A 21,866-nucleotide genomic window follows, 5' to 3' on the forward strand; every position below is an offset into this window, starting at 1 on the left:
CAACTTCACCTGATATTGAGCGAGCTGGAAGAAGTCATCATATCTCTCAACCAACACAGTATCATGGAGCCTAAGGTGAGTAGGATTCCCCGTAAATAGAATATAAAGTTGTGTCCACAGGTCCACACACATAGTCTCTCTTAACCAACACAGTATCATGGAGCCTAAGGTGAGTAGGATTCCCCGTAAATAGAATATAAAGTTGTGTCCACAGGTCCACACACATAGTCGACGGCCATCGTTCGACGTCGACTCAACCGTCCACACTTCCTCAACAACCTCGTCGATCGACGGCCGTTGTGTGGAGACAGCTCAAGATTGTCAATAAAATATTTCAATCGGTGATTTGAGGGGAAAAATGATCTTAATTCGCGTTCAACTTGAAACCTTCAATAGTGTAGGCCGGGCGGCGCGGCGCTTCGAACTCTTGAAGTTCGCGCACTTTACGTGCCTCCGACGCTTGATAATCCACTCAACTCCTGTTTTCTCTCCCCAGGTGATTGGATTTACCGGATATTCGTTACCCAAATCTAGTTCAGAAAACACAGGCCGCGCCTTCTTCAAGAAGAACAAGTCCTTAGTCAACTCTCAGTACACCAATAGTCGTCAAGTAAGTCGATTGATTTGACCAATAGTCGTCGATTGATTATCGATTAATTTCAATATAACAAGGCTCTGGCCAGGGAGAAACTACAGTTCTTTTAAAATGCTATAGTAAGACAGCAATCCTTCTAAATTGCTACATTGAAACTAAAGTCCTTTTAAATTCAATGTAGGTATACCTAGTTTTTAGGTCTCCAAGTGCTTTTGGTAATTTCAATATAACAAGGCTCTCACCAGGGAGAAACTACAGTTATTTTGAAATGCTATAGAAAGACAGCAATCCTTCTAAATTGCTACATTGAAACTAAAGTCCTTTTAAATTCAATGTAGGTATACCTAGTTTTTAGTCGATTAATTTCAATATAACAAGGCTCTCGTCAGGGAGAAACTACAGTTCTTTTAAAATGCTATAGAAAGACAGCAATCCTTCTAAATTGCTACATTGAAACTAAAGTCCTTTTAAATTCAATGTAGGTATACCTAGTTTTTAGGTCTCCAAGTAATGCAGTTATTCCCTATTACCTACCTACTTACGTAAATACCGAGGTAAAAAAGTAGAAAGCCACGAATAAACTTGTGGGTTGTGGGCCTTTGGATAACCAATATTAGAACCTTGATACGTAAACGTTCTACGACACAGTTTCTCTTAATGGATACTAACATGTGCATTATAAATTTGTCTTACCTATCATAAAATTCAAGCGACCAGAACCCCAAGGTGTCCCGGTTTTACCTCCTTTCCCCAAGATCGGAATTCTTGAATATTAAAGCATGGTCTGGAAGTGCATGCTAACAAATTACTCGTTAAAATTGGATCTAAATGCCTCTGACTCCTGGCTTCATGTACATTGTACTGTCTACAGGTCTACACTCTACAGCACGTTATTCATGTGTAGAAAACAAAATTATAGCGACCAGAGAACTTTTATAATTGAAAATGAAATTATGGGAGAGAGTTTCTTGTCCTAGGCGTAGAGAGCATGCAAATAAATTTTAATATCTCCACAATGAGTGCCTTTACCAACCAGAATCAAAGTATCTGAACAGTATTATAGCGGCGTGACCTATTTTTGATATGAAACTTGATCAAAGGAAACCGGTTTAGAGCTTTGGTTTGATTACAATATCAATATTATCGATATAAGGCGCCTTGACACAGGCGATCTCACCAGGTTTATCGACTGTACAAAATACGCAATATTTGTCCCATGGTAAAATTTAACTGAGCAAATCTAAGTTCTGGAGAAAATCAACGAAACGTACCCAAATACCCACCTTACCCAAAATATAAAATAAGTAGGTAGTGTAGGTACCTACAAACCTACATATATCCCCTCAAGAGCTAAGTTTTATTCACGACTTTAGGGTATTTACCTACATAACTAAAATCTTTTCGCAAAAGTTACAGACATACCCAAATACCCACCTTACACAAAATATAAAATAAGTAGGTAGTGTAGGTACCTACAAAACTGCATACATATATCCCCTCAAGAGCTAAGTTTTATTCACGACTTTAGGGTATTTACCTACATAACTAAAATCTTTTCGCAAAAGTTACAGACAAATAGGTAAGGGTTTTAGTACATTATTGAGATTCGAAGGTATGTAGATTCCTGCTATAGATAGATACCTACATAGATACTTGCCAACTTACATTTTCTATAAATAATCCATTCCCAATCAGAAGGTAACTATTATTTTGTAACCATTGTTTACCAACGTATTTCGTAGATCAAAATACTTCCCAGCTACACTTTCACATCGATTGGATTTACTACACCATACCTACATAGATACTTGCCAACTTACAATTTCTATAAATAATCCATTCCCAATCAGAAGGTAACTACGATATACGATAGTATTATTTTGTAACCATTGTTTACCAACGTATTTCGTAGATCAAAATACTTCCCAGCTACACTTTCACATCGATTGGATTTACTACACTGGTATCTAATAGCTGATTACAACTTGAAGTACAAACAAGCTGAAAACAAATAGCAATTCAGTACACTACAATTATTTACAGCAGTAGAATGGAATAAGTAGCTTTTTTTACAGCATGCGAGAAGAGGGGTAGGTAAACAGGTATATCCGCACTTGTCTATTCTTAAGGTGTGTCCACACTGTCCTCACATAGTCGACCGACCGTCGATCCACAGTAAATTCACATCGATTGACGTCGATCGACGGCGTCGACTATGTGTGGACACAGTTTCATCCTATCTTCTGTATTACTAGATACCATACCTACCTGGAAAAAAATACCTAGATTTTTTTGAAACTATGTAGTAATTAAACTGACCGAAGTTCCTTCTTCTTTTTGTTTCAGGAGTTGTGTTCGAGACCTTCATTTGTCAACGATGCTCCCACACAGTTCGATATAAATCCGGGTAAAATGGGTAAGTGTCCGCTGTCAAGTGTGAAGAGTGACGCCACATACAAACGTAAATGTTTTTACTGCACATGCCTGGGAAGAAGTACGGGTAGTGGGGAGGGCGATTCAATCCCAGTCAAAGTATGTATGAACTATTATTTGTCCTCAACGTTGTTTGAGAAGTTGACCACAAAATAGTAGTAACTTTCTGCTCATTTGTCAACGATGCTCCCACACAGTTTGATATAAATCCGGGTAAAATGGGTAAGTGTCCGCTGTCAAGTGTGAAGAGTGACCCCACATACAAACGTAAATGTTTTTACTGCACATGCCTGGGAAGAAGTACGGGTAATGAGGAGGGCGATTCAATCCCAGTCAAAGTATGTACACTGAAAAAAAATTTGTCCGTTATACGAGGAATTTGATGTGTTACGCAGTGATTTCCTTTTAAAACTGCTACAGCGTGCCTTCCTGATGCAACAAAAATAAGCGTATTGTTATGCGTCAAAACTGCCTGTAAAAGGATTTCCGTTTAGGTTATGACGTCATAACTGAAAAGGAGTGAAAGAGTTATGACGTCATAATCGTAAAGGGATTCCTTATGGGCGTCAAAAATTTTAAAAGGAAAGCTCGATGTTGCAATAATATTAGCGGTCAATATCTTACTGTCATAAACATTATATATGAACTATTAAATTTTGTCCTCAACGTTGTTTGAGAAGTTGACCACAAAATAGTAGTAACTTTCTGCTAGGGTGAAGGGACCCTTAATCTTAGAATAGCTCATCCCGAAAGGGGATTTAGCTAAAAATGTCCTCTCACAGAGTCTCTCTAACTGCACTCCTCCGTCCACTAATCCAATAGTTAGATATTGTAGACAACTGTAGTTACTATCTGGTATTCTGTACCTCGATAATTAATTATCACTAGATCGGATAGACTCTATTCTTTGGTCCAATAGAAACACCTGGCATATCAGTATGATTCCAGCGGAAAACCTGAGAAAGGAACTGGTGTCATGCCGAATTAGCATGGAATAATCAGGTCTCAGTACCTACTTGGAACATGGACATTCATCCGAACTGAAATCCGAACTGAATCATATGATAGGGATATAGGGTGGTATATGACGACTAATGAAGATGTTAAATGCTTTTTAAATGAAAATAATAGAGCAAAATATTGAATACCTACTAAGGAATTACAAATTCACAAAATGTCCACTCCGAGGTTAAGGTGCAGAGGTAAAGAGCCCTAAAGGATGGGTTGAGCTTATATGAATCTACAAAGGATTACAGGGAGTTTGTAAACAAGGAGTTCTCCTTAAAATTACTTCTGAGGCAGATTGCTGTTTTTTACTATATCCCAACATTACCTACCTTTATCTACACCCCGTATAGTCCTATGTATTTCTTTATCAGATCTAAGGATAATACTCCAGATTTCCGTGCCATACACTTCTTCACAAAGACTCTACGTTTCTCCTGAGAAAATTGATACTGCATGGTCATTTTCCGAACATACCTACCTACCTGACCAGTCTAGATTTGATAAAACATAGACTATCCTATGAGTTTCATTGATCTATTGTATTTCCATAGTGTGTCAATCGGATATGCCCAGTATGACGTTAGGACAATGTAGGAAAAATTGTCGTTGTGTTACTCACAAACAGTGTAGAGCAGTGGTTCACAATATTTCTGAGAACTGAGGGCATTCCCTTCATCCCTAAAGGGAATTTAGCTAAAAATGTCTTCTCACGGAGTCTCTCTAACTGCACTCCTCCGTCCACTAATCCAATAGTTAGATATTGTAGACAACTGTAGGTACTATCTGGTATTCTGTACCTCGATAATTAATTATCACTAGATCGGATAGACTAGTAATGGGGAGGGCGATTCAATCCCAGTCAAAGTATGTATGAACTATTAAGTTTTGTCCTCAACGTTGTTTGAGAAGTTGACCACAAAACAGTAGTAACTTTCTGCTAGGGTGAAGGGACCCTTAATCTTAGAATAGTTCATCCCTAATGGGGATTTAGCTAAAAATGTCTTCTCACAGAGTCTCTCTAACTGCACTCCTCCGTCCACAAATCCAATAGTTAGATATTGTAGACAACTGTAGGTACTATCTGGTATTCTGTACCTCGATAATTAATTATCACTAGATCGGATAGACTCTATTCTTTGGTCCAATAGAAACATCTGGCATATCAGTATGATTCCAGCGGAAAACCTGAGAAAGGAACTGGTGTCATGCCGAATTAGCATGGAATGATCAGTTCTCAGTACTTGGAACATGAACATTCATCCGAACTGAAAGAATCATCTGATAGGGATATAGGGTGGTATATGACGACTAATGAAGATGTTAAATGCTTTTTAATTGAAAATAATAGAGCAAAATATTGAATACTAAGGAATTACACATTCACAAAATGTCCACTCCGAGGTTAAGGTGCAGGGGTAAAGAGCCCTAAAGGATGGGTTGAGCTTATATGAATCTACAAAGGATTACAGGGAGTTTGTAAACAAGGAGTTCTCCTTAAAATTCTTATCTGTTTGGGATGAAGTTTGCCCCAGGAGAGAATCGACCTAGCGCTTTTAAGGCAGGGGTGCTACCTTACAAGGTAACTAGGCGGACAAAAAAAACTATAAAGGTGTGATGTGCACACTTAGTCGACGCCGCGCCGTCGATCGATCGACGAGGTGAAAAGTTGAATCTATGTTGTCGAGGCAGTGTACGGTTTCAGTCGACGTCGATCGATCGGACGACCAGATGAAGGTCCTTGGTTCGATGCTCCTAAACGATGGTCGATCGACTATTTTGGACACACCTTTATGTTTCTGTTCAATACCTCTCTATTTTCCTTCATGGCTTTTCTTTTCCACACAAAATGCATTCAAGCACGTTGGATTATGCAATTAAGACAAACAGAAATAAAAAGCGTCTAAATTCCAAAGTACAATAAATTACACGTCTAATCCCCCGGAGGTTTCTTTTTGTCAATATTGCTTCATGGAGAGGAAACAAGCTTCACGACCACAGAAGGTCGTTCTATAGTTGGGTGACTTAGAGAGTACTTTCGAGTACTTTTAACTTCTGGTAGGTAGTAGAGATTACACAAGAGCATGGACATCCGTCCAGATGAAGGTCCTTGGTTTAATGCTCCTAATGAAATGAATCTCTGAAGAATGACTCACTGATGTCTGAAGAATAACTCACTATCTGAGGAATAACTCACTGTCTGAAGAATAACTCACTGATATCTGAAAAATGACTGTCCGAAAAAGAAAAAAAATAAAGATGATGATAACACTTCCAAAATTTTGATACGTGCTGCTCCATAAGTGTGCCAAGTTTCAAATCAGATGAAACTTCAGTGGTTTAAAAAATAAGCTACACGATTTGACCTAACTGCACTCAAATGGATCCACTCACAAAGAGATCTTCATACAATACATAGTATCAAAATAAAAAGCATGCAGGTAAGTAGGTATGTACACCAAAATTATCTTCGGATATGGTTGATAATTGATATTAACATTCCCGAACATATCCGTGATCGCAAGTAAAAGCCATCTTTCTGAAATTTGATATTTTTGGCACATCCACTAAATTTTTCCAAGAAGGCATATGTAGGCATAACTTTTTCCCGCTACCGATGCAGATTTGATAAAGATGCAATTCCCAAAAAGGTACCGTTACAATTTTTCAAACCCGGTAAAGATTTCTTCACCTAAGAAGATCAAGAGAATCTTCTGCAGAAGACACATTGCAGACATGTAGGTAAATAGTGATAGTATTTGCCCACAGGAACTTTTTACCGGGTCCGATTTCTCTTAATGGATTCGCAGTTAGAGCAATTAAGACCTGCAATAGCCACCTACTGAACGTCGTCCATTCAGCCATTCTCAACCTGTGGGTCCAGTGGCCCACCGAGTTTTCCTGTGTGACCCTCAGCAGCTGCTAAGACACTATACCATGGGAGCTGGTCTTAAATCCCCGTTAAAATGATCAAACATGACATGTTCATGAGGAGGTGAACATTGTTCACCTCAGCACCAATCCAGTCACGAACCATAAATCAACGTTACCTTGAGTTTTTCGGCTCTCAAAAGGGACCATTACCGAAATATCTTTTGAACTGCGGACCGCGTAAGTTTTGGAACACTCAGATGTTTTTTAAGGCCTTAATGACAGATGATTCTCACACTGTGAGCTCTTCCACCCAAATATGCTAGGTTGTACCAATGTATACTAAGTGCTAGGTTGACCAGGTACCCAGGCAGGTATGCGTATTTTCACTAGTTTGTTTACACTTGATGAGCAAGGTTGTAAAGATGGAAACTTCTTCTGATATGGTTGATATTAACCTTCGCCAACATATCCGTGATCGCAAGTAAAAGCCATCTTTCTGAAATTTGATATTTTGGCATATCCACTCAATTTTTCCAAGAAGGCATATGTAGGCATAACTTTTTCTCGCTACCGATGCAGCATAAAATTTGAACCTATAATAAAGATGCAATTCCGAAAAAGGTACCGTTACAATTTTTCAAATCTGGTAAAGATTTCTTCACCTAAGAAGATCAAGAGAATCTTCTGCAGAAGACATATTGCAGACATGTAGGTAAATAGTGATAGTGTTTGTCCACAGGAACTTTTTACCGGGTCCGATTTCTCTTAATGGATTCGCAATTACAGCAATTAAGACCTGCAATAGCCACCTACTGAACGTCGTCCATTCAGCCATTCTCAACCTGTGGGTCCAGTGGCCCACCGAGTTTTCCTGGGGTATTCCGATTCCGGCTGTGGTGGTGTGGGGAATGGGTGGAGGTACTAGTGGATGATCGTCTGCCCACCGTGAATGGAAAGCTGGCTTTCCTCCAGAGTGTACATTCGGACCAGTTTTGGCCCGGTCTGCTAGAGAAGGCGTATGCCAAGTGAGTATAAAATCTGCATTACCTGCATACTTGTCTAAAACATCGCCCATCTGATGAGGACATACTACGGGATGAGTATGCTACAGTACTTTGTGAAGTTCCATATGAATTAAGATTAAATAAATAATAACTAATACACGGGTCTAAAAACAGGAAAAGGCTAAGAAAAAGAAGCCACTTGATTTGGATATCTGGGACAATTGGCCTGGAGGTGAAGGACACTAATAAATAATGTCATAGATTTTTCATTAAAAATCCCATTTCGTCACTTTCAGATTACACGGTTCATACGAAGCTCTCAAATACGGAACCATGCTGGACGGTTTGGCCGATTTGACGGGCGGAATCACAGAAAGCATCAGCATCCGACAAGACCCCACCAGCTCGGGAAGACTGCTCAACAAACTCCTGGACATGACCAGATGCATGGAAGTGTGTCGTCAGGCTGTGTTAACTTTGGATGTATCCTTTATAAAACGAAAATATTATTCAATGCTATTATGCAAAGGACAAATCAGATGGAAATTAGTATTTTGAATCTACCAGCCTAGTTTTTTTTGGAAAGTAGAGCGCCTGCTTTGTAAGCGCTAGGTTGCGGATTCGATTCCCATCCGGGGCAAATTTTTTCGTAGACAGAGAAGGTTTGTTCTCGGAATCACTGGCTTTCTCTTATCCTGTCCCTCCTTCTTTCTTCGATTTCAGGACGAGAGACCTCCGTTGTTACAGTTCCCTCTATCAAAACTTTTGGAAAAAAAAACTGTCCTCCCCTTTTCTTATCCAGTCTTTTTTCTTTGATTTGGGGACGATAAGACCTCCGTTGTTACAGTTGCCTCTATTAAAACTCTCTTCAAAAAGACTACCTAGTTAGATATTTAAGGACCTAATACTCGAGCCATTTTTCCTTGACTTCTCTCTCTATCACAGACGTCAGGTACAGGGCGGCTGAAATTCAGCGATTTCAAAGATCTGATGTGTAGTCTCAAGTATTGGCAGACCGCTTTCAAAAACCACACGAAGGAGAAAACCGGAATCTTGCGAGCGGAAAGACTGCGCGATGCATTACTGGAAGTGGGTGAGTGACTAATGAAAAAGTTCGAACGAAGTGAGCTCTGTTTTATGTCCGATCTTACCACAGAGAGTTTTCAGATAACCCAAAGTTTAAGAAATACTTGCCTGTGTAAATCAAATGGGTGACGTCAAAACCCTTGACACTGTATTAACTCCCAGTGGACCCACTGGTAAGATCGGCCATTAGGAGGTTGTACAATTTCCTCTATGAAATCTCTAAAAAAATGTCCATCAAAAAGTGATAATATTTTTTTATTAAAATCGTGATAGATCTTCGATAACCGATTTGGCGATTCCTTGCAGGTTACCAACTGAACTTTGCTGGAAGTGGGTGAGTGACTAATGAAAAAGTTCGAACGAAGTGAGCCTGTTTTACGGGGTTGCAGGTTACACCTTAAACCCGCCACACACGTTCAAGCAGCTTGAACGTGTATAAATGGTTTCTTAATGTGTCCCCAACCCAATAATGTGTCAAAATATACATATTAGACCTTGGCTTGGTTAGACTTCGGGGGTAAAGAGACTTTTCAGTCCTATCCAAGCAGGATAAACAAGGTATATATTATTCCATCCTATTCTTGAATTGATCCCAAGGGCACGGTAAACCTAGACTCTTGACAAATGGAATGTGCCTGAAGACACGTGATCTGTTCCAATCCACTCTACTCCAACAATAGAAATCATAAAAAGACCTTTCTTTCAAAATAAGCGATTTGGCGATTTCTTGCAGGTTACCAACTGAACACGGAAGTCCTATCAGTTCTCACACTCCGATATATGAGGAAAGATGGCACGCTGAGATTTGGAGACTTTGTGTCCTCAGTGCTGCACCTGAGTATCGCTTTCAATATTTAAGCTGGACCGCTCTTCGATTTCCTTGAGAACTGGAAAGTGAGAAACGTAACGGAATGAGACGGACAGAGAATAGGGATTATGACGGTCAAACTATCCCAGTTATTTAGCTGTGTTCACAAATATTCGACGCCATCGATTGATCGTCGATAGATGTCGACTGAAACCGTGCACTGCCTCGACAACATAGATTCACCTTGTCGATCGACGGCGTTGACTATGTGTGTACACAGTTTTAGAATTTTTGACGAGAGTAGGTAGCAATTTAAAAATTTAGTGGCTCCTTTTTAAGGTGGACAACAAAAGCTCTAGCTTGAACAAATCAATACTTTGTTACTGTCCGATAAGACCCGGCAGTCCCAGTAGGTAAGTAGGGGTTAATTCGGTTCTATGAGCTTTGAATACTGATGTTAAAAACGCTTTTTCAAAAGCCTGTTATGTTTACTTAAGAATCCTGATGATTAGCTGATATTATTAGGTTATCTCGTGTAAATAAGACCCGGCAGTCCCAGTAGGTAAGTAGGGGTTAATTCGGTTCTATGAGCTTTGAACACTGATGTTAAAAACGCTTTTTCAAAAGCCTGTTATGTTTACTTAAGAATCCTGATGATTAGCTGATATTATTAGGTTATCTCGTGTAACCTTTGTGTAGGTAGGTAGGTATAGACTGTTCAACCTAACAACTGATACCTGTGTAAGGCTAAAAACAAAGTGGAACGAGAGCATAGCGCATAGAGCATGGAGAAGGACGATATTGGGAAGCGACGAATTCGAACCGCATGGACCTGAGAGCAACAAGCAGGGTCCGTCCCTCCGGGAATTTTTCAGCCCGTAGTGATTAGAGAAAATCAGTACCTATGTACCTACCTAATTTGTTTAAGGACGATATGTATTGGGAAGCGACGAATTCGAACCGCATAGACCTGAGAGCAAAAAGCTCTATGCTCTTTGCCCTCCGCCCAACTCTGTTTTTAGCCTGATGCATATTATGGGTTACACTCTAGAAACCGTACACACTTGATTAAAGTGTCAAGAGAACTATTTACCATGCAGCTAACAGCTCTGATAGTTCTATAATTTATCCTATCAATAAGTAGGTAAGTAAATTAATAATAAGTAATGGTAAAGTTGCCTATCAAAATATAAATACAATGCAATAGAGTTATACTTATATCCTTCAAAACACTTCATTGGTGCACTTGATCTGGCTGATTTGTTACCCATCTATTTAAAACTAAAGGAGTATCTAGGTACTCAAAATACGAATTTATTGACGCAATTTTATTGACGGTAATTTGATTTATAGTTTGGGAATTTATGCTCCTTCCATTAACTCATAAATTAGGTAGGGTGATTGATTGATTGATTAATAAATCAAGTTAAGAACCTACCTGCCTACTCAGGTGCGTGACCGAGTGGTTATTACACGTGCAAACCAACGCCGGAGATCCTGGATTCCAGATTCTATTCCAGGCGGAGACGATTTTTTCTTTTTTTTTTTCTATGTGGTTGGAGTTTACGGTGCACTCAGGCTCAATAATTAGGACTTGGGTAGCTACATTAATCAACAAGGAACGAGTGTAGACATTACCTTTACACTGGCACCTTTGTCAACTTACCTATTTGGAATCGTTCCTCCAAGGAAGGTAGATGCTCTTTCTTCTGTTTGGACCTCGGTTTTGGTTTGACCAAAGGCTCAGGAAGAGTGACCTTTCCGTAAGCCATTAAACTTTGGAGACGAGCCTTTTCTTTTTCCACGTTTGCTGGAAATAATGTGTAATGCTTTTCATTGATTTTTTTATGTACACCTGGTATCTCACTAACTATGCAATGTGCTGATTGTTAAAACTATGCACTAACTAATAACGGAAAGACGTGTTCCGGATGTTATATCCCACACTGTGGGATTCCCACACTGTGGGATTCCCACAGTCTCATCAGTTGGAATCCAAGATCTCCTATTTGGTAACACAAGTGAGACCAAGTGATCCTTAGGGTTCAACCTCCGATGTTGACAAATTTCAAAGTCCACGCCCATGGAAACAGAGTGAGAGATTTCTTTGGCAGATGGACAGTGATGCCTTTGGCGTTTTTATCCCACTGAAAAAGTCGACAGCAAAAATACTACATTAGTATGAATACTTGGTTAGTTTTTGCTAGAATAGGTTGGCATTCATGAAATACAATTTTGCAAAAAAGAGACTAACTCCAAGGTAGTCTCTCCAACAGTTCACGAGCTCCACGACTTTTTTCCAAGGGCCTATCATGGAGCGGAAAAGTTTGTTCAGAAAATGTCCACTCCGGCCAGGATTTGAACCCAGCATTTGAGCCTATCGGCCATAGAAGTTGGGTTTGTTATGATCATTTCTTACCCTCAGAGGTAGTGAGTATTTCTGTCCATCGTAGCCCAGTAGGTATACGGAGTTTCTAGGCCCAATGGTAACACAGGGAAGACTCAGTTCATCATCTTTGGGCCAATTGACAAATGTAGCGTACAAGGTGAGCTTATCTGATTCCTTCTTTGTGGTATACCTGAAATTCAGAGTCAACCTGCAGTCAGTCTCTGTTTTTAAGAGGTTTGATAGAGGGAACTGCAACTCCTGCTCAGCTGTTACAGTTCCCTCTATCAAACCTGTTAAGAGGTCTTATCATCCCAAATGTGAAGAGCGAAGGAAGACAGGAAAGGAGAAAGCCAGCCGTGCTGAGACCGAACCTTGTCTGTTAAGGATAAAATCAGCCCCGGACGGGAATCGAACCCGCGACCTAGCACTTATAAGGCAGACGCGACCAACCAAGCTAACTAAGGGCTGAGTAGTGAGTACCTATTTGGTCCTGATTAGGTATCCACTATCCGTCTCTTCGTCTTACCTGATTTAGGTACTTTTCTACTGTAGAAAACTAAGGACAATTCACAAAAGAAAACTAAAATCCTTGAGGCGAACGAGGAAAAATGTAAAAATCGATTCACTATTGAGAATATTTAAAGCCCTATGTCACTGCGACCTGATTACCTCTTTTGTGACTTGGTTAGAAACTAGAAATGGTAAAAACAACTTACCAGGATTGTATTTGTCTTCACACGTCAAATAGCCTCCATGCTTACACAAGCAAGTGTTACACCATCTATCATTGACCACCACGGTGTTTTTAACAGGGCTCTCGTTATACAGCCAGGCCAAAAACTCACGAGACTTCCAATATTCGGCCGGAGCCTCCCATTCACCATCCGACCAGATAACTTCAGGTTGATACTTTTGTACCTGTGGACAGTAAATATAGGTAAGACGAGTGGTTGACCCGTCCTTTGTACGGGATCAGCGCGGCGTAAGAGGCATGACTTTGAAGCGCCGCCATTTTGAATCAAGATGGAATGTGACAATTTCAAGTAGCCTATCTCACTGTCAGTACTCTCCTTAACAACCACACACAAAAAAACCCACAGTCTCATCAGTTGGAATCCAAGATCTCCTATTTGGTAACACAAGTGAGATTAAGTGATCCTTAGGGTTCAACCTCCGATGTTGACAAATTTCAAAGTCCACGCCCACGGAAACAGAGTGAGAGATTTCTTTGGCAGATGGACAGTGATGCCTTTGGCGTTTTTATCCCACTGAAAAAGTTGACAGCAAAAATACTAAATTAGTATCAATACTTGGTTAGTTTTCGCTAGAATAGGTTGGCATTCATGAAATACAATTTTGCAAAAAAGAGACTAACTCCAAGGTAGTCTCTCCAACAGTTCAGGAGCTCCACGACTTTTTTCTTTTTTCCTATCATGGAGCGGAAAAGTTTGTTCAGAAAATGTCCACTCCGACCAGGATTTGAACCCAGCATTTGAGCCTATCGGCCATAGAAGTTGGGTTTGTTATAATCATTTCTTACCCTCAGAGGTAGTGAGTATTTCTGTCCATCATAGCCCAGTAGGTATACGGAGTTTCCAGGCCCAATGGTAACACAGGGAAGACTCAGTTCATCATCTTTAGGCCAATTGACAAATGTAGCGTACAAGGTGAGCTTATCTGATTCCTTCTTTGTGGTATACCTGAAATTCAGAGTCAACCTGCAGTCAGTCTCTGTTTTTAGGAGGTTTGAGAGAGGGAACTGTAACTCCTGCTCAGCAGTTACAGTTCCCTCTATCAAACCTGTTAAGAGGTCTTATCGTCCCAAATGTGAAGAGCGAAGGAAGACAGGATAGGAGAAAGCTAGCCGTTCTGAGACCGAACCTTATCTGTTAAGGATAAAATCAGCCCCGGACGGGAATCGAACCCGCGACCTAGCACTTATAAGGCAGACGCGACCAACCAAGCTAACTAAGAAAGACTCAGTTCATCATCTTTGGGCCAATTGACAAATGTAGCGTACAAGGTGAGCTTATCTGATTCCTTCTTTGTGGTATACCTGAAAAAAAAACATCAAAATTGGTCAAGCCGTTTTATCGTGAAAAGAGGACAACAAAAGGTCTGCAGAAATTTTTCTAATGTGATTTTTAAGTTAGAGGATCCCTACTTACAATTTCAATAAGCTCGGGCAGAGTTTTCATCGTCACAAACTGGTTGGTGTCTGCAGTCAGTCTCTATTTTTAAGAGGTTTGATAGAGAGAACTGTAACTCCTGCTCAGCAGTTACAGTTCCCCCTGTTAAGAGGTCTTATCGTCCCGAATGTGAAAAGCGAAGGAAGACAGGATAGGAGAAAGCCAGCCGTGCTGAGACCGAACCTTGTCTGTTAAGGATAAAATCAGCCCTGGACGGGAATCGAACCCGCGACCTAGCACTTATAAGGCAGACGCGACCAACCAAGCTAACTAAGCTGGCTTTAAGAGGTTTGATAATGTAATTTGACCACGATAATAGTAGTAGCCTACTGTTGAAGTAAAGGTACTATTTAGTCCTATTCGACTGGTATTAAAGGGTTGCCTTATAAGCGCTTTAACATTATCATTATTCATACTTTATTATTATTCAATATTCATACTTACCAGGCATATGTAACGTTATTGGCCGTTTCGTTCTGGCAAGTCTTCCATGGTTGAGCCCCATAGATAGCTTCGCCGTTGACTTCAAGGAACTTGCCTATGTCTCTGAGACGTTCTTGGAATATTGGCGAGATCGTGCCCTCTTTGGTTTTATTTAGTCCTATTCGAGTGGTATTAAAGGGTTGCCTTATAAGCGCTTTATCATTATCATTATTCATACTTACCAGGCATATGTAACGTTATTGGCCGTTTCGTTCTGGCAAGTCTTCCATGGTTGAGCCGCATAGATAGCTTCGCCGTTGACTTCAAGGAACTTGCCTATGTCTCTGAGACGTTCTTGGAATATTGGCGAGATGGTGCCCTCTTTGGTTGGCCCTATATTGATCAGAACGTTCCCTGAAAAATGATAATAGAAAGATATAACGATATGGAGGTTTGTAATTTATTATTTACTGTGTACATTTAATGAAAAGATTCAAAGCAATAAAGAGACATTGACATTAATTAGGCATTTGATTCCTATAGCGAGCGATTTTGTTAACAGCTACTGTGTATGCTCAACTAATTTTCTTCTTACTAGCTGAGTCCTACTCGCTGATTTCGACATGGTGAAGAAACAACGAGCAGTAGAAAAGGACTATAACGACTAGGTAGATGACACAAAAAAAAAATCAAAATCGGTCAAGCCGTTTTATCGTGAAAAGAGGACAACAAAAGGTCTGCAGAAATATTTCTAATGTGATTTTTAAGTTAGAGGATCCCTACTTACAATTTCAATAAGCTCGGGCAGAGTTTTCATCGTCACAAACTGGTTGGTGGTGAAGTTGTTAGCCTTATCTTGGACATACAACGGGTTGAACCATTCGTAAAGAGAATGGTAGAGACCAAAATGAATGTCCGAATACTTTCTTCTGATTGCTGTGGCGAGCTCGCCTGAAAATGATAAAGGGGTAGCTTATAGAGATAGAGAGAGGGAAATAACTGTTAGGTACACTTCTTTGTGTACAGTAGATTGTGTAGAATCCGAATTTATTTTGTTTATAAATTTGTATATAAATATTGTACACAACAATTTCAAGTACCCTAAGAAAGATGCCCATGTACATAATTATGTAATTTGACACTAACTCTGGACTTCAGTCTAGTTTCCGTACCACAACCTCGTTGATTCTGGAAATCGAACCCGGTATCTCCTGCATGGCAAGCTTGTGAGTTACCACTGCACTTCTTTGTGTACAGTAGATTGTGTAGAATCCGAATTTATTTTGTACATAAATTCAAGGAATATTGTACACACACAATTTCAAGTACCCTAAGAAAGATGCCCATGTACATAATTATGTAATTTGACACTAACTCTGGTCTTCAGTCTAGTTTCCGTACCACAACCTCGTTGATTCTGGAAATCGAACCCGGTATCTCCTGCATGGCAAGCTTGTGAGTTACCACTGACAATTTCAAGTACCCTAAGAAAGATGCCCATGTACATAATTATGTAATTTGACACTAACTCTGGTCTTCAGTCTAATTTCCGTACCACAACCTCGTTGATTCTGGAAATCGAACCCGGTATCTCCTGCATGGCAAGCTTGTGAGTTACCACTGGAACGATCGTGTCCCCGAGATCTCTACATCTAATCTACTCTAGACTTTGGGTAGAGACAGGCACACCTAAAATGATCCAGGACACAACTCGAGACCTGAAGTTTCCCTCAAACTCACCGACCAAATCTCGCTTGGGTCCGATATCCATAGAGTTCCAACTGAAGGCATACTTGGAAGGCCAGAGAGTATATCCTTCATGATGCTTACTTGTGAGAACAACATACCTGAAATAATCAAAGATTTAAGTAAAGCTGTGTCCAAACCACATAGGTACCTGAAATAAGCAAAGATAAGTAAAACTGTGACCACACATAATCGAAGGCCGTTGATGGATGTCGACTGAAACCATCCACACTGCCTCGATCAGGTAGACCTGACAGGTACACCTGATAGTGTGTGTGCTCTTCAGGCAGACCTGATCAGATGTACCTGTCAGGTCTACCTGATAGTGAGTGGCTGGCCTTCGTCAAGACAGTAAGGCCGAGTTATAGTCTGCAGAAACAGCACCAAAAAAATGGTAGGAACTCTTTTAGTTCAAAATATTTTTATGAGACACAGGAGTGCCGACATTTGTACTTACTTTGCCCCCGAACTAGCCAAAATATCTGCCCAATGATTGGCATCGAAGAACTCAGCGGTGAAATCCTTGGCGAAATCCTGATAGGTGAATCCTGGCTTGTAGTTCCTTTCCATGAACTTCGTCACTGTGGAGTTGGGGTTTTCTGAAAGCATGGACAATGGATGTGTTAGCCTTCGAGGAGATTTTGTTGAGGCAATGATTCGATATGTCAGTAACTAGGGTCTAGGACACTCTGGGAGTATTTGGGATGCTTTTTGTCATGATTTCTGACGTAGCTAATAAGTTAATTTCCTAATTTGACAAATAATATTATTCACTTCTTTCTCCTTGACTATGGTTCACAATCATTTCTTTGCTATGCTTTATACTACTACCAAAAGACACTGAGGTCCTAAATTGCTTTGACCCAAAGAACACAGAAGTTTCCTGAAAAGGAAATTTTCAAAAAGAATCGGACTCACCCCAGTTTTTCCAAAACCATTCACTCCGGAACGAAGGCACAGAGAACACACCCCAATGTATGAAAATGCCCACTTTAGCCTCATCGTACCAAGCGGGCAAAGGCCGGGCGTCCAGACTTTCCCAGGTGGGCACATACTTGAAGTCCCTGGGAACTGCCAAAGGTGCAGACGCTGGCATGTCTAAGCCTTTCTCAGAGAGTATGAGCTTTGTGAGGATGTCATTGGCAGATTCGATGTTCTTTATTGTCTCGAGGAATTTGACGTTCGCGGATTGGTGGCCCTCGCCATTGGCCGTTATAGATTGGAGTATTTGAAAGGCATCGTCTCTGGGTTTGGCGTTGGTTGAGTTGACCTTGTTTGGAGCCCCTGGTTGAGGGACGGGTTTGACGGCGGAGTATATTCCTTGGGCACAGGAGAGGATGAAGAATAGGATGGTAACGGATGAGGGAGACATTGTGGTAGTTGACTAGAGAACTTTTCTTACATTACACGGAGAAGAGGATACTCAGAGTTTTATCTGGAAATTAAACACGAAATTAAAGAAATTAACACAAAGTTAAAGCGCCTAACCAGAAAAAAGAAAATTAATTGTTTTCTATCGATAGAGGTGGATACGTTTTTTAAGTAGGTACACTGGTACACGAATGCCGTCTGATTAATTACTTACAAAAGTATTATTAGGTATTTGGTTAAATAATTAAAGAAGCATCTGGATTAAAATGGCTGAGCGAACTCTAATGAAACTAACTGTTGCTCCAATTAAATCCAAAACCTGTTTAGTGTCAGATATAAAAAAAACTCCCAAGTTCAAGATGATGGAGGTATAAATTCGTTTGACATCTAATAACGAATGCCGTCTGATTAATTACTTACAAAAGTATTATTAGGTATTTGGTTAAATAATTAAAGAAGCATCTGGATTAAAATTGCTGTGTACCTATTTGGTCCTGATTAGGTATCCACTATCCGTCACTTCGTCTTACCTGATTTAGGTACTTTTCTATTGTAGAAAACTAAGGACAATTCACAAAAGAAAACTAAAATCCTTGAGGCGAACGAGGAAAAATGTAAAAATCGATTCACTATTGAGAATGCTTAAGTGTACGCAAATCTACTGCACTCTAAAAAAATGTAAAAATCGATTCACTATTAAGAATGCTTAAGTGTACGCAAATCCACTGCACTCTAAAACTAACTGTGGCTCAAATTAAATCCAAAACCTGTTTAGTGTCAGATATAAAAAAACTCCCAAGTTCAAGATGATGGAGGTATAAATTCGTTTGACATCTAATGTAGTCTAGAAACAGGGTGTCCTAAGTGTTCCGGATATCTGGCATAGTGGGAATTGGGATGTGATATTCCAGACATGTTAGTAGATACCTACTAGTAGGTAAGAAAATGTAAATGCAGTTTATTTGTGTTATTGCAGAACGAATGGTTCAACTTGTTCTGCTAACTATATCTACCTTGGAAAATTAAAAGATACTACTTCGGAAAATTAAGTTGCTATAGAATTAGGTACGAACGTACCACGGTACATAATTAAAATAATAATTACACGACCTAAATAATTTAGATTGTCATTGTCATAATCATAACTAAACCTACAACTACTCACATCTCAATCTTGTGAGAATAAAACTGAGAATAGACTCGTCCCTACAAGGACTTTTCCACAGTTTTGTGAAGTTCACAGATTTTCAAATTAAGAGATCACCTCACTTTTTTACAGAGGTTTGATAGAGGAAACTGTAATTGCTGAGGTCTTCTCGTCCCGGAAGCGAATAGAGAAGGAAGTCAGGATTGGAGAAAGCCAGCCGTTCCGAGAACAAACCTTATCTGTTTAGGATGAAGCTCGTCCTGGGCGAAAATCGAACCCGCGACCTAGCGTACTTTTTTCAGCTTATACCGTAGCATAAAAATAAATGAGTCAGTACCAGAGAAGAAAAAAATAATAGTAATAAAAAAAATGGAAAGATATTTTGATAGATATTTTGCATCTTCTATATTCAGAAAGGAACCTGTTTATGTATCGGCAGAAATATACATAGGTACACATTGCGTGTAAACAAAATATTATACATAGGTACGAGTATAAGTATTGATATAAAAATAAAATAAAATAAATAAATGACAGCTAAAATACTTTATTATGTAGGTACTTACATCCTTAAAAAAATCTCATTTTGAGGTAGATAAACGTTGACTATTGGGGAAAATTGTTTTACAAATGAAGAAATATTTCTAGTTCTACTATTCTAAAGGTAGATGAAAATAAAAGCAAAATATCCGGTGTAATCGACCCTTTAAGGGTGATATGGGATTTCGAAGTACAAAATTGGATTTCGTTTTCGAGCGCCTTGACCTCTACACCACCGAGATAGGTAGCGCCTTGACCACTACACCACCGAGGCAGGATATGGGATTTCGAAGTACAAAATTGGATTTCGTTTCGCTCAGTTCTTTACTTCCAGAACGACACCGGCAGTTTACTTACCTCCAAAGCTTACAGTATTCATCATGGTCTGAAGTACCTCAGTCATGTTCAAGATATCATCGATATTAGCATCTCTTCTGTAACCCCACGAATACTTGTCTAAAGTGAAACAGTTTTCGAATTTCCTACTCTGGAATTTTCCTGGAAAGAACAAGCAGGGATTTAGATATTTTTGTAAAATTATAAATATGTAAGTCCAATCAATGTGATTTCTCAATATTTAGCCTTAAGATACCATGTAGGCTAAATATTGAGAAATCACATTGACTGATCTCAGGTACTATAAGCTTTGTACAAAACAATACATGTAAGTCCCAGTTTTTACAAATATCTGTTTTGAATTTTCTATTAACAGTCTCCGAGCACACTCCAGCTTAAAATTAAAATAGCGCATGCAGCGTAATGCAAATAACCGAAGAATAAAATGATAAATAGATTTGAGGTTGTAACTTGGAAAATTAGAATCCTATAATCGATGTAGGAATGCCTTTCTCAAAGACACGAAAAGATAAAACAATTTGGGAATACATACCTACATAATTGTATTATGTTGGAATCTATTGGTATAAGAAAAGCCATCGGCAATTTAAAGCCCTATGTCACTGCGACCTGATTACCTCTTTTGTGACTTGGTTAGAAACTAGAAATGGTAAAAACCATTTACCAGGATTGTATTTGTCTTCACACGTCAAATAGCCTCCATGCTTACACAAGCAAGTGTTACACCATCTATCATTGACCACCACGGACTCAAGTATTTCACATTGATTTAAGGAGTTTTATTCTCGTTAAAGTTCAAGGATAAAATATGATTCGTATCAGTTCATAGTTCATATCTAGTAAAACAGAGGTGTAGCGTGGGGTGTAATACGTGGGCTCAAGTATTAAACACGACATCATCATGAGGTTTTATTCCCCTTAAAATTCACGGATAAAATATCATTTGTACCTATAAGTTCACGGTGTACAAGCTCAGACCTTTTTTTTTAAACAATAAAATTCACTGATAAAATATTCAATCTTGAAAAGTTCATTAGTACGTAAATTAATCAATGAGTGCTGTAGCCACGGTGTAATACTTGGGAAGAAGCATTACAGTGGGCGATTAATTGATTACCTACGTTAACTTTCAGTAAGTACCTAGTCATTTTCATTAAAAAAGAGAAGAAAAAAATCCATTTTATCAGTGCTGTAACACGGTGACTTTAAATGTCAAAGTGCGCAAAAAAAAAAAAAATGGAAATTATGATAGTCACAAATAAGTAAGTTTATTTGAGGGATCAAATCATTTCGCTGCTTGAGGCAGAATTTGTTTGAACTCTTCAATACATTTTTCGTTCAAGCTGAGCTTATTCTTCATTTGCTGCGACAGAAGTTCAAGTTCTCTCACTCGCTCCGATATTTCGGACTGCATTTTAGCCCGGTATTGTTCTGCTTGACCTAGGTCAGCCATTTCATTAAGGAAGCTGGACCAACATTTTATCTCCAGAATTTCTCAAACCTTTAGCCATTCTCTTTGTATTTTTCTTCATACAAAGATTCTCAGGCATAGGAGCGGTAACCGGTATTGCTCTGCTTGACCTAGGTCAGCCATTTCATTAAGGAAGCTGGACCGCTCTTCGATTTCCTTTAGAACTGGAAAGTGAGAAACGTAACGGAATGAGACGGACAGAGAACAGGGATTGTGACGGTCAAACTATCCCAGAGTATCCCAGTTATTAAGCTGTGTTCACACATATTCGACGCCGACGATTGATCGTCGATAGATGTCGAATGAAACCGTACACTGCCTCGACAACATAGATTCACCTTGTCGATCGACGGCGTCCACTATGTGTGGACACAGTTTTAGAATTTTTGACGAGAGTAGCAATTTAAAAATTTAGTGGCTCCTTTTTA

The 21,866-nt window shown here is 39.5% G+C and overlaps 2 protein-coding genes across 2 annotated transcripts in view; one reads left to right on the forward strand and one right to left on the reverse strand.

The window, feature by feature from the left end:
• LOC103514139 (calpain-C-like) overlaps window positions 1-9,855 on the forward strand; it is a 42,810-nt gene extending 32,955 nt beyond the window's left edge. Inside the window, exons 3-7 of the mRNA XM_008479003.2 lie at window positions 2,942-3,127; window positions 7,739-7,932; window positions 8,208-8,394; window positions 8,857-9,004; window positions 9,731-9,855. Of these exons, the coding sequence (XP_008477225.2) occupies window positions 2,942-3,127; window positions 7,739-7,932; window positions 8,208-8,394; window positions 8,857-9,004; window positions 9,731-9,855 (840 nt within the window). The remainder of the gene's footprint in view (window positions 1-2,941; window positions 3,128-7,738; window positions 7,933-8,207; window positions 8,395-8,856; window positions 9,005-9,730) is intronic.
• A 1,954-nt stretch (window positions 9,856-11,809) lies between these two features.
• Window positions 11,810-19,750, reverse strand: LOC103514140 (alpha-L-fucosidase). The gene is made up of 8 exons (XM_008479004.2): window positions 19,637-19,750; window positions 17,471-17,987; window positions 17,010-17,151; window positions 16,547-16,653; window positions 15,594-15,757; window positions 12,864-13,112; window positions 12,225-12,413; window positions 11,810-11,952 (listed from the first exon to the last, which is right to left on the reverse strand). Exons 2-8 carry the CDS (start codon window positions 17,922-17,924, stop codon window positions 11,851-11,853), a joined length of 1,407 nt encoding a protein of 468 aa, XP_008477226.1. The 5' UTR covers window positions 17,925-17,987; window positions 19,637-19,750; the 3' UTR covers window positions 11,810-11,850.
• Between the last annotated feature and the right edge of the window lie 2,116 nt (window positions 19,751-21,866).

The sequence above is a fragment of the Diaphorina citri genome, unplaced genomic scaffold (genome assembly GCF_000475195.1).
Source record: "Diaphorina citri unplaced genomic scaffold, Diaci psyllid genome assembly version 1.1 scaffold1088, whole genome shotgun sequence".
NCBI classification, from domain to species: domain Eukaryota; kingdom Metazoa; phylum Arthropoda; class Insecta; order Hemiptera; family Psyllidae; genus Diaphorina; species Diaphorina citri.